Here is a 20,331-nt window from a genome sequence, read left to right on the forward strand (position 1 = left end):
TAGCACCGTATGCCCAGCAGGCTGGTGAGCAAAAATAATAGAAGTTACTCGATGGAAACAGAAGTGACGTTTGGGTCAAAGGTCGCTCTGCGCGCTTCTCATGCTACGCACAGAACCATTCCATGACAAAACAAACTTTCACACCAGTCCCGGATTTAGTTCTTTCCCTGTGCAAAATTACAGCATTGTTTTAGGGTTTCGTTTGAGAATTTTTCTGACGCTTTGAGCTGAAGGGTTGGTCTTGGTTAGCAACCGGAGGGGAAATAAAATGACCGGTTAACTAGCGCGGTAGTAGTAAGCTAACCTAAGGATTTGTTTGATAGCGGGACTCCCCGAACTCATCTCCTCACCTCAATCATGCAGGACATACTAGCTAGCGCGGACCATATCAAGTTTGACCTGGAAATTGCCGTGGAGCAACAACTGGGGGCTCAGCCTCTCCCGTTCCCCGGCATGGACAGTAAGTGATCGCATGCTACCTTCGAGCTAAGTGAATGCACTGACTCCGAAAAAGTGCAGACCACTCGAGCCTCATGCTCAACTTTAATATATACCCCCCGATCTCCTTAGAATCTGGGTCTGCTGTGTGTGAGTTCTTCATGAGAGCTGCCTGCGTCAAAGGTGAATTTAAATAAAGCAAAACAGCCCAAATCCGAACGATCATAGGTCTTTTTGCTTCTGTCATAGACAGAGTTTAATAGAAAACTGTATAACATTTCATTTCTCATGTTTTGAAACTACTTTTAGGTGGGATGTGTCCTTTTCGTCACATCAGTGGAGAGAAAACAGTTGTGTGCAAACACTGGCTCAGAGGACTTTGCAAAAAAGGAGATCAGTGCGAGTTCCTTCATGAATATGACATGACGAAAATGCCTGAATGCTATTTTTACTCCAAGTTTGGTAAGTTCGCATGACACGATCTGCATACAAGACCTTGATGACCGTTTTTGTTAATATATTTGTATGTCACCTCCCTTAGGTGAGTGTAGCAACAAGGAATGTCCATTCCTTCACATCGATCCTGAGTCCAAGATCAAGGACTGCCCGTGGTATGATCGAGGCTTCTGTAAACACGGTATGTTCATAAGCCAGGCATTACAGTTAAGATCTTAAGCCTGAACCGGACCAGAAATTCGAGTCGTCAATCTTTACCTTTGGGTTTGGGGTGGGCCGGGCTTCTCTCCCGCTACAAAAGTATCCTAAAACGATGTGTGGATACTAAACTAAGGAATACAAATGTAAAATAACAACTTTGGAATTTTGGTTGTTTCAGGTCCTGACTGCAGACATAGACACACAAGAAGGGTGATTTGTGTCAACTACCTGGTGGGCTTCTGTCCAGAAGGAAAATCGTGCAAATTTATGCAGTATGGATCGATTTGTATTCAATATTATAATGCATGTAAATCAGGGGTGTCTAAACTTATTTTCCTCTGGGGACCACTTTCAGAAAAAATCAAGGATTATCTTGAAACTTAACAATATTGGCTGTAAAAAGTAAAAGAAAATCACACCAACATAGCGTTGGATCAGTTTTTTTATTTTATTCAATTTTAAAAAGAATACTGAATTGCTAGTTTCCTAAAACACAGTTTAAGTGACTAACAATCCATTGTTAGAAAAACACAATAGAATGTAGACTGAATTTAAGCTTCTTTTGTGGTCATATTCATTAGTTTAAAATTTTGCCTTAGGCCAGTTGTGGTCTAGACAACCCTGATCTTAAGTGTGCAAACAAATCCTGTTTTTAACTTACTATTTTAAGCCTAAAATGTCTGGGTTTTTTCTCTCATTAGCCCTCGTTTTGAATTGCCTATGGGAGCCCCTGAGCAGCCTCCACTTCCAATACAAAATCAGAATCAGTCCAAGGTGAGACAAACTCCTTATCACAGATGAATTATGATGATGGTAGAGTTAGGTGTCCTGACAAGTCATTATTTCCCCTCGCTTTGATTCCATTCCGACAGATGGGTCCAAACATGGGTCGCTCGTCATTCTCAGTCATCCACCTGACTAACGCCAGCCCAGGCTTGCGACCACACATCAACTCTTCCATGCCTCCAACTCAACAGAATCACGCAATTTCTAGTAGAGGGCCTCGACCATTGGATCAGGTCACCTGCTATAAGGTGACTGTGCTTATTTCTTTACTTTAAATGAATGTGTTCAAATTGCTATAGGGTGAGGAGTTTAATGGAAAAGCAAAATACCATCACATTTTTCCTGTGTTTCCAGTGTGGAGAAAAGGGACACTACGCCAACAAGTGTAACAAGGGCCACCTTGCCTTCTTGAGTGGACAGTGACTTCAAGATGGTATACCGAGACAACGGGGGAAAATGGACACTTAGTCTCTCAACTGAAATCCCTTGAACCTGTGATTTTTTTTCCCCCTTCTGATCAATTTAGTCATGCACAGGGACACAAATCTGCATTTTTTTCCCAATTTGTATCCTTGCTTTTTATACAAAGGGGGGGAACCAAGATGCTATCGGGTCATTGTGTGTGGAGTACTTCAGTGAAATGCTTACTGTTGAAAAAAGTGTCTATCTCATCTTGTTTGTATTAGTTGTTTATGTGAGCATTTCAATGCTTGCAGTTCTATTTCATAAAGAAGTTCTACCCCAAAAAGCCTTTCTTCATGAGACTGTGGCTACTAAACTTTAAAGTACTGGTTGCTTTCATGCCATAGTATATGATGCCCATGTCAATAAGTGCAGGGAGATATTCTCTGCTTTTTTTGTGAAAATAAATGTTCTGTAGAAAGTGTTGCATTTGACATCCCAGCCTTGAATGTTAAGTGTATTTTTTTTTTTGTTGCACAAAATCGGCCACAATGACACTGAAATTTGTTTATTGGTCTCAATGATCATATATTGAATAAGAATTGGGTAAGGAAAAAGTTGCCAATCCGGAAAATGTGATGGTGCTTGTTAGTGGTACTTCCTCCAACGATCATGTTCTACAAGAAAGAACGGGGGCGGGGGGAATACATACATTTAGAATGATCTATATTTTACAAGAAAAGGTAGTAAAATAAATTACATTTAAACTTATAAGCTGGTCAATTTTAAATTATATGACGCAAAACACTTTCTACTTTAAGAAGGTGAAAAGATCACAAGAAAAGACTTACTGATGTGGTCGTACTCCCATACGTAGCTGATAACCACATAACCTGCAAGCAGCATAGCAATGCCACCAATCCCTCCTTTCTTTACATTGATGTACTTGTTGAAGTATCTGTCATGGCCTGAAAATAGGGATCATTAAGTTAAGAAAATAAAGTGGTAAATAGCAGCAGTCAAAGTCGGTAAACATACCTCCGCGAATGGAATTGATGATTCCATTGGGGGTGAAGTCTCGTGCACCGAGCCAGCTTCCCAACTGGCCCAGTTTTACATCCATCAGACGCATCTCAGCAACGGGAACTATTAGGATGAGATCATAAAATATGTCACCATCAATCTGACACCTATCATATGGTCTGCATTTCCTTCAGTGTAAGTGCATAAAACGTGAAGATTCAACTCATTACTATGTCTGAACACAGTACATTAAAACATTATATGGCTATGTAAAAATATTGTTTTGTCAAAAAGTAACTGGCACTAATAGAGGAATTATGAACATTAACTTATTGCCTGCTTACAGAAGTGTATTGCATTCACCTTAAAAATACAACATTAAATCTTGTACAGTCTCAACTCCATATGTTAACTGATGTTAACCATTTACCAACCTTTGGGAGTACTAATGATTTTAGCACTCAATACTTTTCCCAAATAACAGCTCCTATGTCAATATGGTACTTTCTTACCATGTCCAATCACTACATGGGGATATCAACGGACGTCTATCGCAGTCAATGGCAGCCCATGATTTTATTGAAACGATTACAGGTAGTAATTTTGAATGCAAAGTTCAAGTTTGACATCACATTGAATGCAATCTAACTAAGAACATTGTATAGTTAAATAGCTTGATACGATATAAATTCCCGAGCAAACATGCTTTCAAAACATGACAATGCTCGCACAAGTGTCACAATTAATATATTATTAACCAATTATAATAGATAACTTAAATCACAAGCGCATTCGAGAGTAATTTATATATTTTTAAACGAAATGGGCAATGACACGCAAAGTCCTTGACGTGACTTGGGGGCTTCACTTTGGCCTAACAAACACAATGAAAAAGATTACTTTATAGTCAGACTAGCACTACATCAAAATAAAAACAAACACACAGAGTTGATTCATAATAAAACCCAGAAAAAAATGGCACAATTGTGAATAATATTCAGAGGACACGCTCTCTACCTGGTCTGTCCGCCATCTTGACCGATGAAGCCCGACCGGAGCTGCAGAGAATTATGGGAACAGGCTGCGGTGCATTATGGGACCATTTGTAGTTCTACAGTCTTTCCGCTAGAGGTCAGCAACATGGTGAGCACAAGTAGTCAACAGTTAATGTTAGAATTTACATTTAATAAACATAAAGCATTTTAGGAACTCCCTGAATAAAGTATTAATTTTGAACATTAATAAATATAGGAAATTGAAAAAATGCAGCTGAAAATTAGATGAGCCAGAATTTTAAAAATCATAAAAAGAGAAACAAAAATAAAAGGAATATACATTTCAAAATTAAAAAGGAAGAATGTATGAATAATAAGTTGCAAGACATTTATTCAAATGTAATAGTCTAGTTTATTCTAACCAGGGTTGCAGAGGGGGTGCTGGGACCTATGCAAGCAGACTAAGGACATACTCCTCCCTGGGGGCAATTTAGAGTGTTCAACCAGCCTACCATATATGATCAGTTTATGTGGGTGGGTGTGAGATGGGGGACGGGGGGTGCTGGAGTACCCAAAACACAGGGAGAACATGCAAACTCCACACAGGAATGACATTGAGCAGTCCATTTATAGTCCAAAAACTATGTTATATCTAGAAACGGTACAACAATGAAATAAAATATATAACTTAAAATAAAAATACAACTAAACAAAAACATACTCATGATTTGGGCAGTGAGCAACAAAATGATTTACAACATTTCTGGAGTAAATCTATAAAAAGTGAGTCTTTTATTTGGGTTCACTTGCTTGCTCAATGCTCTTTGTTGTTTTGGCCATTTGTTGCAGAACTCTGCCTTAGGCCTTATTGTATTGTGCTTCAAAGTCATCTGTACTGACTACACGTGCACACACAAATGTACAGAACCAGTGTGAGAGTGATGATTTGATTCCGCTTGAAGAAGCAGGTGCCCTGGAGTTCTACCATAGAGATGGCTCTTTGAAGCTGATGGAGAGAGATGGAGGTGGAGGAAGAGGAGGAGGGCAGGGAAGTGCTTGGTCAAAATAGACTAAAGAGAAGAAAAGACATTTGGGGGCTGACCAGACAAGAATGCAAAAGGATGCCAGGGAATACAAGAAATTGCAGCCCAAAACCCAAAGTGAACGGATTAAGTAATACAGGGATTTTTAATATACAACATCTGTCTGTTTATCTGTCCATCATGCACTAGATCTTTTTCCCCTTGGAGCCATTTACTGTTGTCAATTTCTCTTTTCGTCCTCTGTGGCAAATCAACATGGGGTGGATCAGTCAGGGAGAGAGAGATGCTTAACAGGACTGTCCCCTGTTGCAACAACAATATTATTGGAGCCGTGGGACCTGCTGTGAGTCATTGACTTCTCCTGAGGAAATTTTACAAGTGAAATGAAAGGTATGGAGACAGAAGGTATTCTGTGTGGGAAAACTCCTAAGGGAATATCTCTAACTGTAGAGTGATACTGGTCTTAGCCTGTTATCAAACTCTTTTACTCAGCCTGGTATTGTGTGACAAGGAAAATGTCTTGTAACACAACATAGGGATATTTTATATCACAATATTGATATGCCACAATATTCTGCAGCATTAATTATTTGGTAAAAAATGCAAAATTAAGGCAACTTTTGAATCTGACTTGGAAGAAATGTTAAATACATCAATATTAAGTTACCGATTAATACATGTGGCCATTGCATGGTTTGGTTTTCAAGAATGCTATATTTTACATTGTTATGATATTAATACATAAATTAATATTGCTTTCGGAACAAATTGTGTTGTTTGTATTCTGTGTGAATGTATTTGTTGCTACTTTCAATTGTACTGCATGCATTACTCATGCCTATTGAAAAACTATTGAGCAGATAGTGATATGTCTTGGATTGGATAACTTTTACCATTTGGTAACATTACTATGTCACATGAGCTTTTATTAATGTATTTGGTCTATATAAATTATACACTTTCTGATGCCCAAATTGCGCATTTCAGGAACTTGTCTTTGTTTTAGCAGTAACTACAATAGAGTCAATAGAAAGTTTCCTATTGTCTTGGCAATGCGATATAAATATAGACAATGCAGCATCACAGTTAAAAAAAAAACTGTAAAATGTACTTGGCATCTTTCCTAAATTTGTAGGTTTTCAACTTGTCATCTGCATTGACTCACAAGTAAACTCTTCCTAGACCATCTGTCTCCTCCTTTGATCTGTTCATCTGTACTGTATATTTGCATCTGTTCCATGCTTTCATCTTGAATCTTCAGCTTGTCGACTCATGTTGCTTTCGCTCACTTCATTTTCCTTTCTTCTGAGAGTTGATGTAGTCAAATGACATCTAAGACAGCAATTATTTAACACGTTCTCTCACTTATATAACACATTTTGTCATTTGTTACCATTGACTATGATAGATGAACAAAATCAGCTTCAAAATTGATTTTTTTTTACATTGAACGACTCACTCATTTTGGAATATTGACATTTAATCACAGACATCCCAGTTCATATGATAAGTTATGCTGAATAATCAATGGGAGTGAATGAGTTAAATTTTATTTGTATATTTATTCGCAATACAGCAAAGTATGCCTATTTCACACATCGCTAGTATAATAATAGTAATACATACATACTGTGTACGACAAGACGTTGAAAGGTAGATCCACACACAACTCAGAAAAAGGAATCAAGATTTATGAAACGAGTGTTTATAAACAAAAAAGAGCGCTCCAAAAAGAACAACAAAAGCCACAACTGAGTCGGTGAGTACAACTGAGGTTTCAAAGTACAAAATACAAAGGTCCTTCAGTCTAAATTGCCCATAGGTATGAGTGTGAGCTTGAATAGTGCCCGTAGTTGGCTGGGATAGAATCCAGCACCCCCCACAACCCTTGTAAGGATAAAGTGGTTCAGAAAATGAATGAGTGAATTCAGCATTGATCCCAGGATGAATTCAATGGCTGGCCACGACCCTAGAAATGTGAGGCAGCCTTATATACATGCAACATTTAGCAATTTTTGCAAATAATTGAATGGCAAACTCTCTCTCTCTCTCTCTCTCTCTCTCTCTCTCTCTCTCTCTTTCTCTCTTTCTTTCTTTCTCTCTCTCTTTCTTTCTCTCTCTCGTTCTTTCTCTCTCTCTCTTTCTCTCTCTCTCTCTCTCTCTCTCTCTCTCTCTCTCTCTCTCTCTCTCTCTCTCTCACTTTCTCTCTCTCTCTCTCTCTCTCTCTCTCTCTCTCTCTCTCTCTCTTTCTCTATCTCACTTTCTCTCTCTCTCTCTCTCTCTCTCTGCCTCCATCTCTCTTTCTCTCTCCCCCTCTCTCTCTCTCCCTCTCTCTCTCTCTCTCTCTCTCTCTCTCTCTCTCTCTCCCTCTCTCTCTCTCTCTCTCTCTCTCTCTCTCTCTCTCCCTCTCTCCCTCTCTCTCTCTCTCTCTCTCTCTCTCTCTCTCTCTCTCTCTCTCTCTCTCTCTCTCTCTCTCTCTCTCTCTCTCTCTCTCTCTCTTTTTCTCTACCTCCCTCCCTTTCCATCTCTCTCCCGCTTCACCTATTCCTCCGTGCTCCTCCTTCTCTTTCAGCCGCTGGATGCTGCGTCAGGGGGAGCGAGTCTCCTTCTGGATGGAGACCGACTGAGGTGAGAGAAAGGAGCTGCTACCAAGGTAACCTGTTGTTATTTTCCTTGTCTGCCTTTCATTTCATGAAGTCCGAATTTGACAAAATCTTGCGTGAAGGGAGGATAATAAGAGCGAGTAGACAGAAAATATTAGGAAGAAATCGCACTCGCCTGTGCACCCTTGTGTTTATCGTTAGGTTTTTTTTCCCCTAAAAAGGTTTAAGTGCGGTAAAAGCAATCACTCTTTATTACTATTCATCCGTGCTTAACTAAACCACGGCAGTTAATTGAAATACTGTAAAATGTATTACGTTTCAATTAAAGTCAGTGGTTTGCCTTTTAATTTAAAGAACAAGCTCAATAGCGTCCCCACCTGGTTGCTAATGGAATGGTTTACAGCTGCAAATGAAGGGTTTTTAATCCAGGTGAATAAACATTTGCATAGTCAAAAGCTCAGTTGCTTTTTTCCATCTTTTTAATAATTATTTTACATTATTATATTCTATGTTTATTATTGTCATGATTATGTTTTGCTATGTGGCTGAAGTTTCTTTTGAAAAGCTTACATTAAGAAATATATAGGATATTTATGACTGAGAGGTAAACATTCATATTTGTAACATTATGTGCTATGTGATTGGCTGGCAGCATGGCCAGAATACTAAACACTAATTGGTCACTCAGTTCAGATAGATTTCTTACTTTCCCATGGTCATGTATAATATGGTGTTACAAAAATACCTTCCTGTCAAGGTTTTACACATTTTTACACAATTATTTCCGTAACTAAACATGATTCTGAAATTTGCACTTAATTACTACATTTTGGGATTCCATATACTATCTTACGATCGCCAATCAAACTCATGATATGTAGTTAAGCAGTTTTCTTGTCTATTCATACATTACCATTTTTAATGATCACTCAATATCAGAATTTATTTGTTAGGAAAGATAATTTTCCTGCAAATGGACTTGTCATGTTTTTGTTATTGTTTTTGTTGCTGTTATTGCTGTTGTTGTTGTTATTATGATTGTTGGTGTTGGTGTTTTTTTAAAACGTCTTTATGTGGTATAAGGGCGGCCTGGTGGGTAAGTGGTTAGTGCATCGGCGTCACAGTCCTCAGTTCCTCGGTTTGATTGCAAGTTGGTCCTTCCTTACCCAGGTTTGCATGGGCTTTCTCTGGGTACTTCAGTTTTCTCACACATTCCAAAATATTGCAGTACCAGCTGTATAATTTATCATCAAGTAATGAAAAATGTATTACATTGAGGCATTTCAGTATGCTAATACGAAATGGCCCATGTCATGATATATTTTTTCCATATTGCACAGCACTACTCATAACCCTAATGAGGACACACGTTAAGAAAATGGCTTTTTAATACTGTAGTTTTGTCACTGTCATTTGTTTCAGCTTATGTGCTGCAAGAGGTAATGGTTGCAGGCTGGTTGTAATTTTCCTCTGGTAGCTGCATGGGTTGTACAGCTGGCTGCAAGTCTATGTATGTACATGACATAAAAGTAGATGAGGTGGTGTCACGTCAATACTTCACCTCTCCCTCGCTCTTGCTCCCTTGTTTTCTAAATAGAAACAATAAAAGCAGGAGCCTGGTTGCTTTGCTGATATATAGTCACTGCATGATATTGGCTTGTCTTGTTTCTATATATTTTATATTGTGCTGAATGGTAAGTAATAGTGTGGAGTGGATAACCTGGATTTTTGGACCCAGTCCCTCAGTCAAATTGGACTGAACAACTGAAATAAATCTCAATGTAAGCCATGCTAGTTCAAATGGAACTGGAATCTATCACTGTCAAAGGCAGGGAATGAGTTAATTTTGCTTCTGGCTGTGTTACACAACTGAATGTTTATAAAGATAAACCTGGCCAAGGTCAATATAATGCCGTCATGATGGATGCACTTGTAGCTCCGGGGAGTGGAAATGGGGGGGAAAAAGGATGCAAAAATCTCAGTATATGCCAACAAATGGCATGACAGCAAACGGCTGAGGTACAAGCTGAAGTGTTCATGTCATGTCTAATTCTCAATATTATTGTGACACGAGCAACATTGCCCTTCCTTGTTGTTTGTACTGTGTACACACAGTACTGAATACAAAGTATAGAAGTCTTTAGAAGAGAAATATAAAACGTATTGAACTTTTCTTAGAGTTTTTGTAGCTGACAAAGTTCTACTCAACACTATATATATATATATATATATATATATATATATATATATATATATATATATATATATATATATATATATATATATATATATATATATATATATATATATATATATATATATATATATATATATATATATATATATATATATATATATATATATATATATATATATATATATATATATATATATATATATATATATATATATATATATATATATATATATATATATATATATATATATATATATATATATATATATATATATATATATATATATATATATATATATATATATATACATATATATATACACACACATATATATATATGTGTGTGTGTGTGTGTGTATATTCACCTCCATTCACTTTCCACATAGTGACATCTTTTGTCACTCACATGTTATCAATTTAAAGAGATATTTCGCTCCCTCCTACACACACAAACAAATCTACCTTCTCACGTAACCTTGAGTTGTCTGACTTCATTTATTAAGGCTTATGACAGATGTCTTTTCTTTTCAATCAAAGCTTTTTTTTTACATTTGGTTCCCATGGTTTCCCCTTTCTTGCAGCTCTTCCATCATTTTAAGGTTTCGTCTCTCTCTGCTTCACTAACTGCTGGAACTGAGTGTCTATTGGGAATTGTGTGCAACATGCACTTCTCCAGAAGTGTCTAGCAAGTCTCCGACTTGGCTGTAGAAGATGGACGTGATGGGAACCGAGCGTCGTAGGCCCACCCTGGCTCACGAGGAGAGGGACGTGTGGAGGGATGGGGGGAGAGCCGGATGGAGGGATGCAGGGAGAGAAGGGTGGAGGGATGGACGAGAGAGCGGAGTAGTGCAGAGCTACAGTTTTGACTCCTACCAGTTGGAGGAGGAGGAAATCAGCAAAGATGCCCCAGAGAGGGGGGTTCTGGCACTGTCTGAGCCTGGTGAGTGACTTCATACTGAAGACATTATTTAAGTCTTTGTTCTGTACACCATCCAATTTTCTGCTGCTTTTCTTGCCCCTCTTTGCACATAGTCTGGAAAAACTTACAATAATGTCATGTAAACATATCCTAAAGTCCAATTGGCTAAACCAAGGGTGTCAGACTCGGGTTGGTTTGCATAATTGATTTAAAAGGGGGGAAATCTGGAAATATAATATACATCTATACTTTTCATTTTAATTTGATCCTAAAACAGAAAGTCGGCACTCATGATTTACTTTCTCGGGCCACACAAAATGATGTGGCGGGCCAGATTTGGCCCCCGGGCCGCCACTTTGACACCTGTGGGCTAAACCATAATGCAGAAAAAAGCTTTTATAAACGTTACAATATATTATAAAACTAACCCCAAAGAACAGAATAATTTCTCTTGTGTATGTTTTTCATCTTAATTATCTGTAACAAAGATCTACTGTGTCGGCCCCGGAACGTGATTTCATATTCTTTTTATTAATATCCTTGGTCTCCTACCTTCTCGCCCAGACTTTGAGGAGCCGATCCCTGACGACCGTTACCATGGCATCTACTTTGCAATGCTATTGGCAGGAGTCGGCTTCCTGCTGCCGTACAACAGCTTCATCACAGACGTAGACTACCTTCACCACAAGTTCAGAGGTACAAACACAAAATCCTATAAATGTGTGTAAAACATTCAAGAATGTAACATAATATATTATGTATTGTCTATTCCAGGGACGTCCATTGTATTTGACATGAGTTTGACGTACATCCTTGTGGCTCTTATGGCTGTCCTTCTCAATAATGTACTGGTGGAAAGGCTCAGCATGCACACCAGAATAACAGTGGGTCAGTCACATATCATCTGACTGAACAACTCTGTCTGATCTTTTCCATTACATTAAGAAGCCAAAAAAAAAACATCTAATTAAGCTCTCCTTTTGCTGTTAGAATTAAGATTCAACATGTACTACCATATGAACAGTATCAAAAATATAAATGTAGTGTACATACATACTACAGTCAAGTTAGCAAATTAAAAATAACATCAATCTGTTTATTTATAAAACAGAATTTCTTACAAAGCCAATGTGCTTAACAATGTTTAATTGATAAAAACTAATTGTACAGAAATTTACAGGCATAATAAGATAAGATAAGATAAGATAAGATAAGGGAGTTTAAACTGACACTAAGTAGGAAGTACTATGTATAATGTTGTATTTGATTTACACAAATAGTAAATATTAGTATAAGGGAAGGCATGGCAAGTAGTTATCGTATTGGTCTCATAGTTCCCGGGGTCGAGGGTTCGATCCCAGGTTGGTCTTTACTGTGCAGAGTTTGCATGTTCTTCCCGAGCTTGTGTGGGTTTTCTCTGGGTACTCCAGTTTCCTCACACATCGAAAAAAAATGCAGGGTAGGCTGGTAGGAAACTCTAAATTGCTACTAGGTAATAGTGAATGTGATTCAGGATGACCCCCGCTTAGTGGCCATAGTTACCAGGGATAGGCTCTAGCACCCTCCGCAACCCTTGTGAGGATAAGTGGTTCAAAAGATGAATGAATGAACGAATGAATGAACATTGGGTAAAGCTAGGCGCTCTGCATTTTAAATTATTCTATTAACCATAATTCTGTTTTCAAATGGGAATAAACTTTAAACATGTCCACTTGGAATACAAACTCTATTATCCTGCCTATTTGTGCACTTTTAATGTGTTGATTACTATGTGAAAATAAATTAGTAGGAGTAGACAATAATTAAAATTCTAATCATGATTAATAGTAAAAGCTTCTTGCAGTTATCTCCTGTTAATTTCTTTGACATACACTCAAAGAAATAACAAATTCGGAAGAATTAGCTGCCAGCTTGAGTGTTGTAAGTGATAATATACCAAACTTATGTGGTAGTGCAAATTCAATTGTTGAGACTTCACATTGTTTATGTTGACCAATATATGGTATGTATTTATTTAACTTTTTTTCTTGTTATGCAGGCTATATTTTAGCTTTGGGACCTTTGGTATTTGTAAGTGTATTTGATGTCTGGTTGTCAAAATTCACTACCAATCAAGCTTACGTCGTCAACCTAGTCTCAGTGGGAGTAGTTGCCTTTGGATGTACTGGTAAGAAAACCAGTCATACATAAAATAGAATTATATTATTATTATTATTCAGCCTAACTGCTCATAACCACTCTCTTGTGTATTTTCAGTCCAGCAGTCCAGTTTCTATGGTTACATGGGGATGCTACCTAAGAGGTACACACAAGGGGTAATGACTGGAGAGAGTAAGTACAAAACTATTCAAACATTCCTCTTGCTTCCATCTTCCTGTCTAAACTGTCTCCAAACATTGCTCTTCTTTGTTCAGGCACTGCCGGGGTCATCATCTCTTTGTCTCGGATCTTTACTAAGCTTCTGATCCCAGACGAGAGGAGGAACACACTCATTTTCTTCCTCATCTCTATTAGCATGGAAATGCTGTGTTTTCTTCTCCATCTGCTAGTGCGTCGCTCTCGGTTCATTTGCTATTACACTAGCCGCACCCAAGGAAAGGTTCCAGACAAAGGCCAGGACCCCCGGGGCGACTCTAGCGGTTACAGGGTCCATCATGACGTCACTGCGGAGGAAGTTAAATTTGTAAGTTTGCACTACTCTGGTGTGACTCAACTTTAAAGAAGATTTTGTTTTATAATGGATTTTTTTTTACAAATTGGGGGAAAAAAAGGAGAAAATAAGTAAAAATGTAATTATTTTAGATTCCATTCCCAAAAAATCTGTTAAATATTTATAGTACATCCAAACAACAACAAAAAATATTCCTCAGTGATATCTTTGGACCGCAACAATGTTAAAAATTTTACTTTTTTTGTCGATTTACAAAAAAAAATGTGTACAATGCAGATTTAAAAACTGATCCAATAAAATAAAAAATGCCTTAAATTAAGTAAAAACTCATACATTTCAAAATAAAAGGGGGTTATTTATTACTAAATTCATCCTTATTTACTTTTATATATTAATGCTTAATTTTAAACCACATATCACCGTTAATGGCAGTGAAATGTGATCACTCAATCTCAACCATCCCAGTTTAAATTGATTTTTACATTTAGCATTGTCAGTGACACTCAATAATTTAATATTTTATTCCTTACAAATATCTCTATGCATGTTAGTACTAAAGAGGAGAAAACTTTCTCTGAGAATAATTCATTTAAACCACAACTACTTATGGGTTACTGCTTAGGTGGAAGAATACTGAGAAGAAACAAAAAATAAGTGTCTCTGAAGTATTCCATGAATAAAAAACAACAACAAAAAAACAGAAAGATAGAAAAATGGAGCTTTCAAGACGTGAAAGTGTGTGAATTTGTGTGCCTAGAAGTGAAAGAATCCCCATAAATAAACATGGGAAGGTCAGACAACAAACATTCATATCAAGTGCTTTATTATGTGAAGCACTACCTCATACCTGTACACAAGCGGAGTAGTATGAAGCACTACCTCATACCTGTACACAAGCGGAGTAGTATTACAATTGTGTATCTGTTTGTGCATATCTGTGTGTACAGCCTTGTAAGGGTGCGACATAACCCCCGCTGTCCTTTTTTAAAAATTATTTGTGCATTTGTCCTCTTGTGTAAAAGGTACATCCCAATTAACACACTGTTCTTGTGTGTGTGTGTGTGTGTGTGTGTGTGTGTGTGTGTGTGTGTGTGTGTGTGTGTGTGTGTGTGTGTGTGTGTGTGTGTGTGTGTGTGTGTGTGTGTGTGCGTGTGTGTGTTTTGCTTCTGAATCTGGGGGATGATTCAGGGAGTTCTTTGTGTTGGTTGCCAATAGCGACCAAGGCTGTGCTCTACATTAAGGCTATAATCAGGAAGAGTGGTTCCTTTTGGCTCCTGAGACCTTTTAATCAACTAATGGATTATTCTTGCGTATGTCTGTGTGTGCAGTTGTGTGTGTTGACGTCAACCTGCAGGCATTCATGATGATCTACTAAACATTGCGATAAGAAGGGGAAATCATGGAGCCAATATTGGATGGGGCGCCTTTACAAAAAAAGGGGGAAACAGACCATTGCAATATATGAATATATTCATGAATAGTGAGATAGGGTTGCTCTAGTGTCAATAACGTGCAGTTTCAAAGAGGAAATTACAAAATATCTGACCTCATTCACCGTAACGTGGTTGAAAAAAATGTATTTGTCGAGCTTTTTGGGTGTAATTCATACAAAATACTTTTTACAAATGATTGATAATTTTTTTTAAAGTGATAGACATCATATCGTTTTTTTTTAATCAGCCATCTAATATATATATATATATATATATATATATATATATATATATATATATATATATATATATATATATATATATATATATATATATATATATATATATATATATATATATATATATATATATATATATATATATATATATATATATATATATATATATATATATATATATATATATATATATATATATATATATATATATATATATATATATATATATATATATATATATACATATATATATATATATATATACATATATATATATATATATATATATACATATACATATACATATACATATATATATATATATATATATACATATACATATACATATATATATATATATATAAATATATATATATATATATATATATATATATATATATATATATATATATATATATATATATATATATATATATATATATATATATATATATATATATATATATATATATATATATATATATATATATATATATATAATCCGTTTACAATATTATTATAGATACAAATACAACTATTGTATTTAAAATAAAAAGGATTGGTTATTTTTTTATTTCCTTCTAGGGGAATGGAGCAATGGGGCATCCGACAACAGAAGATGCCATTGAGGACTTTGTTGGTGGAACATATGTTCGATTTGATGCCCCCAAAATCAAAATAAGACGGACCTGGCCCGGTGTCCGTGGTAATCTATTTATTTCCTAATGTATTTCACTTTCATAACTTGTTTTAATCTTATTACATATGACTATGTTGTCCGACCAGATATGATTTTACATCGTTACGTGGTGTCCCGCGTGATCTGGGCCTACATGCTGTCCATAGCGGTGACCTACAGCATCACCCTGTGCCTGTTTCCCGGCCTTGAGTCAGAAATGAGGAATGACACTTTAGGAGAATGGCTGCCCATCCTTATCATGGCCACATTCAACATGTCTGATTTTGTTGGGAAGGTAAGTGCCAGTAGCCGTATATTTATTATTTAACAGTTAAGAATACAATAGAATTGCGAGAATTACGTTCTTTTGAGACTTTAAATGATTAAATCAGTATTTCAGATTGAGAATTCCATGGAACCGCAGTGTGCTTTGAATAGTTTTACAAACAAAGATATTCAGATTGATATCGATACTGTTAAAAAGTGCATCCGTGGTAAGGAAATGAATGAATAAACTATTTTTTACACCAGCTAACAACCAAAATGTGCCCAAAATCAACAGAATAATAGACATCCAATTCATTTAAACCTGGTAAACTGGCTGCAAATTCACATTTTTCAGTGCCATTGACGTTCATTAGTTAATTCGCTGCTCGTACACAAAATACAAATAATGTATATCACCCTTAATTGCATCCAATAAGTTAACAAGGAAAATATTCCTCATTAGAAGGACTATCATGAGTACCGCAAAATCAAATTTACGCCATGACAACACATTTCTAGTGTTCACTGTTAGTGAAAAAAAAAACTTGACTATCTACACTTTTGCTAAAAAATAATGTATGCGGACAAATTTCCCTATTGATTTAAATTGAATGCTTTTATTGTCATAATACAAGTATAATGATATTTAAAGTTTTCACCACATAGTGTACAGATAACAGCAGACTGACAAAAAAAAATCAATAAATAAGACCTAAGTTAAGATACTTTGATACTTTTAATTACCTTAATTGTCATTATCCAATTTCACATAATTCCAAACATGTGCTCATCAAAAATATACACATACTCTATTTTTATTCATCTATCAATGCCAGCAATGTACTACATTCAAAGCAACGGTCTTTCTTTCATTTACTAAACATTATTGTATCTCCCTTGATGAACATATATATAAGATTTTTGTTTGGCATTCAAAACAGTCGGTTGCCAACGTTGACATAAGAATTGATATCATAACTTACTGGGGCATCATTGTGTGTTCAGATCCTGGCAGCGCTCCCTTATGACTGGTCTGGAGGCCGCCTTCTCTTTTTCTCATGCCTACGAGTAGTTTTCATCCCTCTCTTCATCATGTGCGTGTACCCAGCACACTCGCCCACCCTCGCCCACCCTGCCTGGCCTTGTCTCTTCTCCTTGCTCATGGGCGTCACCAATGGTTACTTTGGGTCTGTGCCTATGATTCAGGCTGCTGGCAAAGTGGCGCCAGAACAGAGAGAACTTGCTGGTAAACATCATCAATCTTTTTATTTACTACTACTACTGTACTTCTCTCCCAAAATGGACGCATGGATCATTTTAATGTGCTTCCTTTTACCTGCAGGGAACGTCATGACCGTCTCTTACATGACAGGTTTGATGGTGGGCTCTGTTGTGGCATACGCAGCTTACAGCTTTACAGCTCTACCAGGAACTGGCTTCTCCAAAATCCACTTAGATGCTAACACTACCAACATTTGAATGTCCTGACATGGTAAAATACATATGTCTATATAGAAAAATGATGGCTGCAGAAGAGGGTGGTATTCTCCAATTTTAAGGAAATGATGTAGCGTAACATATCTTACCATTCTCCAGCCAGGATGAGTGAAGAATTCAGGGATGTTGATTAAGTAACTATTTCCCAATCTCTTCAGTGGTCATCCTTTGTGGTTTCACTGTGAAATGAGTTCAGAATACTTGGGTAGTGTGCAACTAACATTCATTTCTGTCAATTTTTGTGTCACTGGAAAAATAAGATGCCCACGGTTGTCCTGATTGCCTTGTTAAAAAAAAAAAGATGGAGACATTATCATTTAGGTGACATCTAATCATGTGAAATCCAATCATCATTCTGCAGTGAATTTAAATTAGTTTATTACTAGTAGAGGTCCAATCCATTGAATTGAATTGGACATCTATTCCTGTCAATGGGAGTCAATGAGGTAATATTGAGGGAGCGCATTTGGCAGAAAATTCTGAATTTTTGAACTTGAACCTAAGCTTCTGTCCTCTCGTGTGGACTTTGCATGTTCTCCCCATTTTAACAAAACATGGATGTTAGGTTTGTTGAAATTTCTAAAATTGTCAAAAGATGTGAATGTTAATAAGAATTCTTTATTGTCTACAAGTATCAAGGGATTGGCTAGCACGTGATCCCTGATGAAATGCATTGATGGATGGTTGGATTAACATCATGAATTCTTGATAGCTCTAACCTTGATCATCTGAACTCCAGCTTCTGCTCAATGTTCACTATGTTGTGTGTTGTTTTTGTTCTGTTTTGATCTTGTAGCGCAATGCTTTATACGTGATTTGAAACTCCAAAATGGCACACTCCAGATGTTAGGACAATTTAGAAGTCAACCAAAAGTCTTTGCTTCATACATAGAACTTTTAACCGTCAGGATTTTTGAACAGTGATAGACAGCAAATCTATTGGAATGGCTGACATTGAGTGATCATGTTTCACTGTCATTCCCGGTGACAGGCGTCTGATCCAATTTGACTGGGGGGCTGGTAGCAATTAAATGATTCCTGCCCTACCAGCCAAACTGGATGGGACGTCTACAACTGTCAATGGCGGCCAATGATGCCTTAAATTTCCTTCACAAATACTGTAGACATGAAAAGTATTGAAAAATAATATATATATATATATATATATATATATATATATATATATATATATATATATATATATATATATATATATATATATATATATATATATATATATATATATATATATATATATATATATATATATATATATAAACATACATAGATATATATACATAAATACATAATATACATAAATATATATACATATTGTACTTACAGGTCACATCCTGTTGGTTGGGTATCATTTCTTGTGGCATTCGGATGTTTTCTCCTCTAAGTTATGAATAATTTCCTTTTAATTTTTAGGATATTTGTAATCATGAGAAAGATACATTGAAGAATTACACATGCTGTATGTTAACATAATCATTTCTAACGTTACCATGTAGTTTGTTAGCTTCTGTCTGATTGAAATGCAAAATGCGTATAGTGTTATAACGCAGCATGTTTCTCCAATGCGAAGTGCTTACCTAGGAATCCAAATTGGAAAGGATGTTTTGCACTTTAATATAGTTTGATCCTGTTTGCAGTAGCATTATTGATCAACAGTCTTACATATTGATCCTTTAGTATTTTTGAGCAGGGAAAGAAGATGTGGTTCTCAGTTCCCTTGCTTTAAATTGCCCCTAAAGTGATCATGACCACTCACGTCATGTTTGCAAAGTTATCAAATCTTCTTCCATTTATTTATGGAAGATTACAAATTATATATATTGTTTTCTTGTCTTGTTTCATATGGATTAGTACTCATTTATTCAAACTTTATTCTGTTTACTTTTGTTTTTTTTCGCTCCTGGAGTCTGTTTGTGGAATATTTGTGTTGGCAGCAAAATTGACAGGTGTTTGACTGAAAATATAAGGAAAATAATAAATTAAACCTATTATCAAAAATGTGTGATTTCTTTCTAGGTGCAATTACTGCATGCCATTGTGTTGACAACACTAAATAAATATGAAAGCAAATCTTTTAACATGTCATATGAACACATGAGGCCTTTTTTTACTACGTATGTCTAATGATTAGACTGGCTGGCCACCAATTTAGGATGGCCCCTGTCTGGGATAGGTTCCAGCACCCCCCGCGACCCTTGTGAGGATAAGCGGTTGCGAAAATAAATGAATTAAATTAAAAGGATCTCCTATTTCGAGGGGGCAATTTTTTGACATTCTTTTAATGATTTATTCGTATCAAACTTTATTCTTATTGTGCTTTGATTGATTAGAGTCTAATCAATTTTTTGACATTCTTTTAATGATTTATTCGTATCAAACTTTATTCTTATTGTGCTTTGATTGATTAGAGTCTAATCAATCAAAGCACAATAAGAATAAAGTTTGATACGAATAAATCATTAAA

The 20,331-nt window shown here is 36.2% G+C and overlaps 3 protein-coding genes and 1 long non-coding RNA gene across 5 annotated transcripts; 2 read left to right on the forward strand and 2 right to left on the reverse strand.

Annotated features, from left to right (window-relative positions):
• Positions 1 to 53: 53 nt before the first annotated feature.
• cpsf4 (cleavage and polyadenylation specific factor 4) lies at positions 54 to 2,784 on the forward strand. The gene is made up of 8 exons (XM_077734119.1): positions 54 to 460; positions 571 to 621; positions 748 to 900; positions 980 to 1,075; positions 1,274 to 1,367; positions 1,797 to 1,869; positions 1,968 to 2,129; positions 2,236 to 2,784. Exons 1-8 carry the CDS (start codon positions 358 to 360, stop codon positions 2,302 to 2,304), a joined length of 801 nt encoding a protein of 266 aa, XP_077590245.1. The 5' UTR covers positions 54 to 357; the 3' UTR covers positions 2,305 to 2,784.
• Positions 2,785 to 2,835: 51 nt separating this feature from the next.
• On the reverse strand, positions 2,836 to 4,401 carry atp5mf (ATP synthase membrane subunit f). The gene is made up of 4 exons (XM_077734120.1): positions 4,324 to 4,401; positions 3,322 to 3,429; positions 3,135 to 3,251; positions 2,836 to 2,960 (listed from the first exon to the last, which is right to left on the reverse strand). The coding sequence occupies exons 1-4, from the start codon at positions 4,337 to 4,339 to the stop codon at positions 2,932 to 2,934; spliced, it is 270 nt and encodes an 89-aa protein (XP_077590246.1). The 5' UTR covers positions 4,340 to 4,401; the 3' UTR covers positions 2,836 to 2,931.
• Positions 4,402 to 7,834: 3,433 nt separating this feature from the next.
• slc29a4a (solute carrier family 29 member 4a) lies at positions 7,835 to 18,994 on the forward strand. Of its 2 annotated transcripts, none has more exons than XM_077735348.1 (11): positions 7,835 to 7,997; positions 10,726 to 11,084; positions 11,628 to 11,759; positions 11,838 to 11,951; positions 13,102 to 13,230; positions 13,320 to 13,394; positions 13,478 to 13,746; positions 15,992 to 16,112; positions 16,193 to 16,380; positions 17,358 to 17,598; positions 17,695 to 18,994. In XM_077735348.1, exons 2-11 carry the CDS (start codon positions 10,856 to 10,858, stop codon positions 17,829 to 17,831), a joined length of 1,635 nt encoding a protein of 544 aa, XP_077591474.1. In that variant the 5' UTR covers positions 7,835 to 7,997; positions 10,726 to 10,855; the 3' UTR covers positions 17,832 to 18,994. The 2 variants fall into 2 exon arrangements, with proteins under 2 accessions (XP_077591474.1, XP_077591475.1); XM_077735349.1 differs by having other exon boundaries at positions 7,846 to 7,972.
• LOC144209125 (uncharacterized) lies at positions 12,636 to 18,966 on the reverse strand. Its single transcript, XR_013329008.1, has 3 exons — positions 17,939 to 18,966; positions 17,336 to 17,836; positions 12,636 to 13,726 (listed from the first exon to the last, which is right to left on the reverse strand). It is a non-coding gene; the product is annotated as an uncharacterized LOC144209125 (long non-coding RNA).
• Positions 18,995 to 20,331: the final 1,337 nt, after the last annotated feature.

This window comes from Stigmatopora nigra, chromosome 15 (assembly GCF_051989575.1).
Source record: "Stigmatopora nigra isolate UIUO_SnigA chromosome 15, RoL_Snig_1.1, whole genome shotgun sequence".
Lineage (NCBI taxonomy): Eukaryota > Metazoa > Chordata > Actinopteri > Syngnathiformes > Syngnathidae > Stigmatopora > Stigmatopora nigra.

What these genes read in the sequence shown, in the direction of transcription:
- cpsf4 (XM_077734119.1), top strand. Translation starts at nt 358, where the DNA reads ATGCAGGACATACTAGCTAGCGCGGACCATATCAAGTTTGACCTGGAA. An exon ending in GAGAGCTGCCTGCGTCAAAG is followed by an intron (nt 622 to 747) that starts GTGAATTTAAAT and finishes AACTACTTTTAG; the next exon opens with GTGGGATGTGTCCTTTTCGT. An exon ending in CTATTTTTACTCCAAGTTTG is followed by an intron (nt 901 to 979) that starts GTAAGTTCGCAT and finishes CACCTCCCTTAG; the next exon opens with GTGAGTGTAGCAACAAGGAA.
- atp5mf (XM_077734120.1), bottom strand. An exon ending in CATCAATTCCATTCGCGGAG is followed by an intron (nt 3,252 to 3,321) that starts GTATGTTTACCG and finishes CCCTATTTTCAG; the next exon opens with GCCATGACAGATACTTCAAC. An exon ending in ATGGGAGTACGACCACATCA is followed by an intron (nt 2,961 to 3,134) that starts GTAAGTCTTTTC and finishes TCTTTCTTGTAG; the next exon opens with AACATGATCGTTGGAGGAAG.
- slc29a4a (XM_077735348.1), top strand. Translation starts at nt 10,856, where the DNA reads ATGGACGTGATGGGAACCGAGCGTCGTAGGCCCACCCTGGCTCACGAG. An exon ending in GCACACCAGAATAACAGTGG is followed by an intron (nt 11,952 to 13,101) that starts GTCAGTCACATA and finishes CTTGTTATGCAG; the next exon opens with GCTATATTTTAGCTTTGGGA. An exon ending in TGTCTGATTTTGTTGGGAAG is followed by an intron (nt 16,381 to 17,357) that starts GTAAGTGCCAGT and finishes TTGTGTGTTCAG; the next exon opens with ATCCTGGCAGCGCTCCCTTA.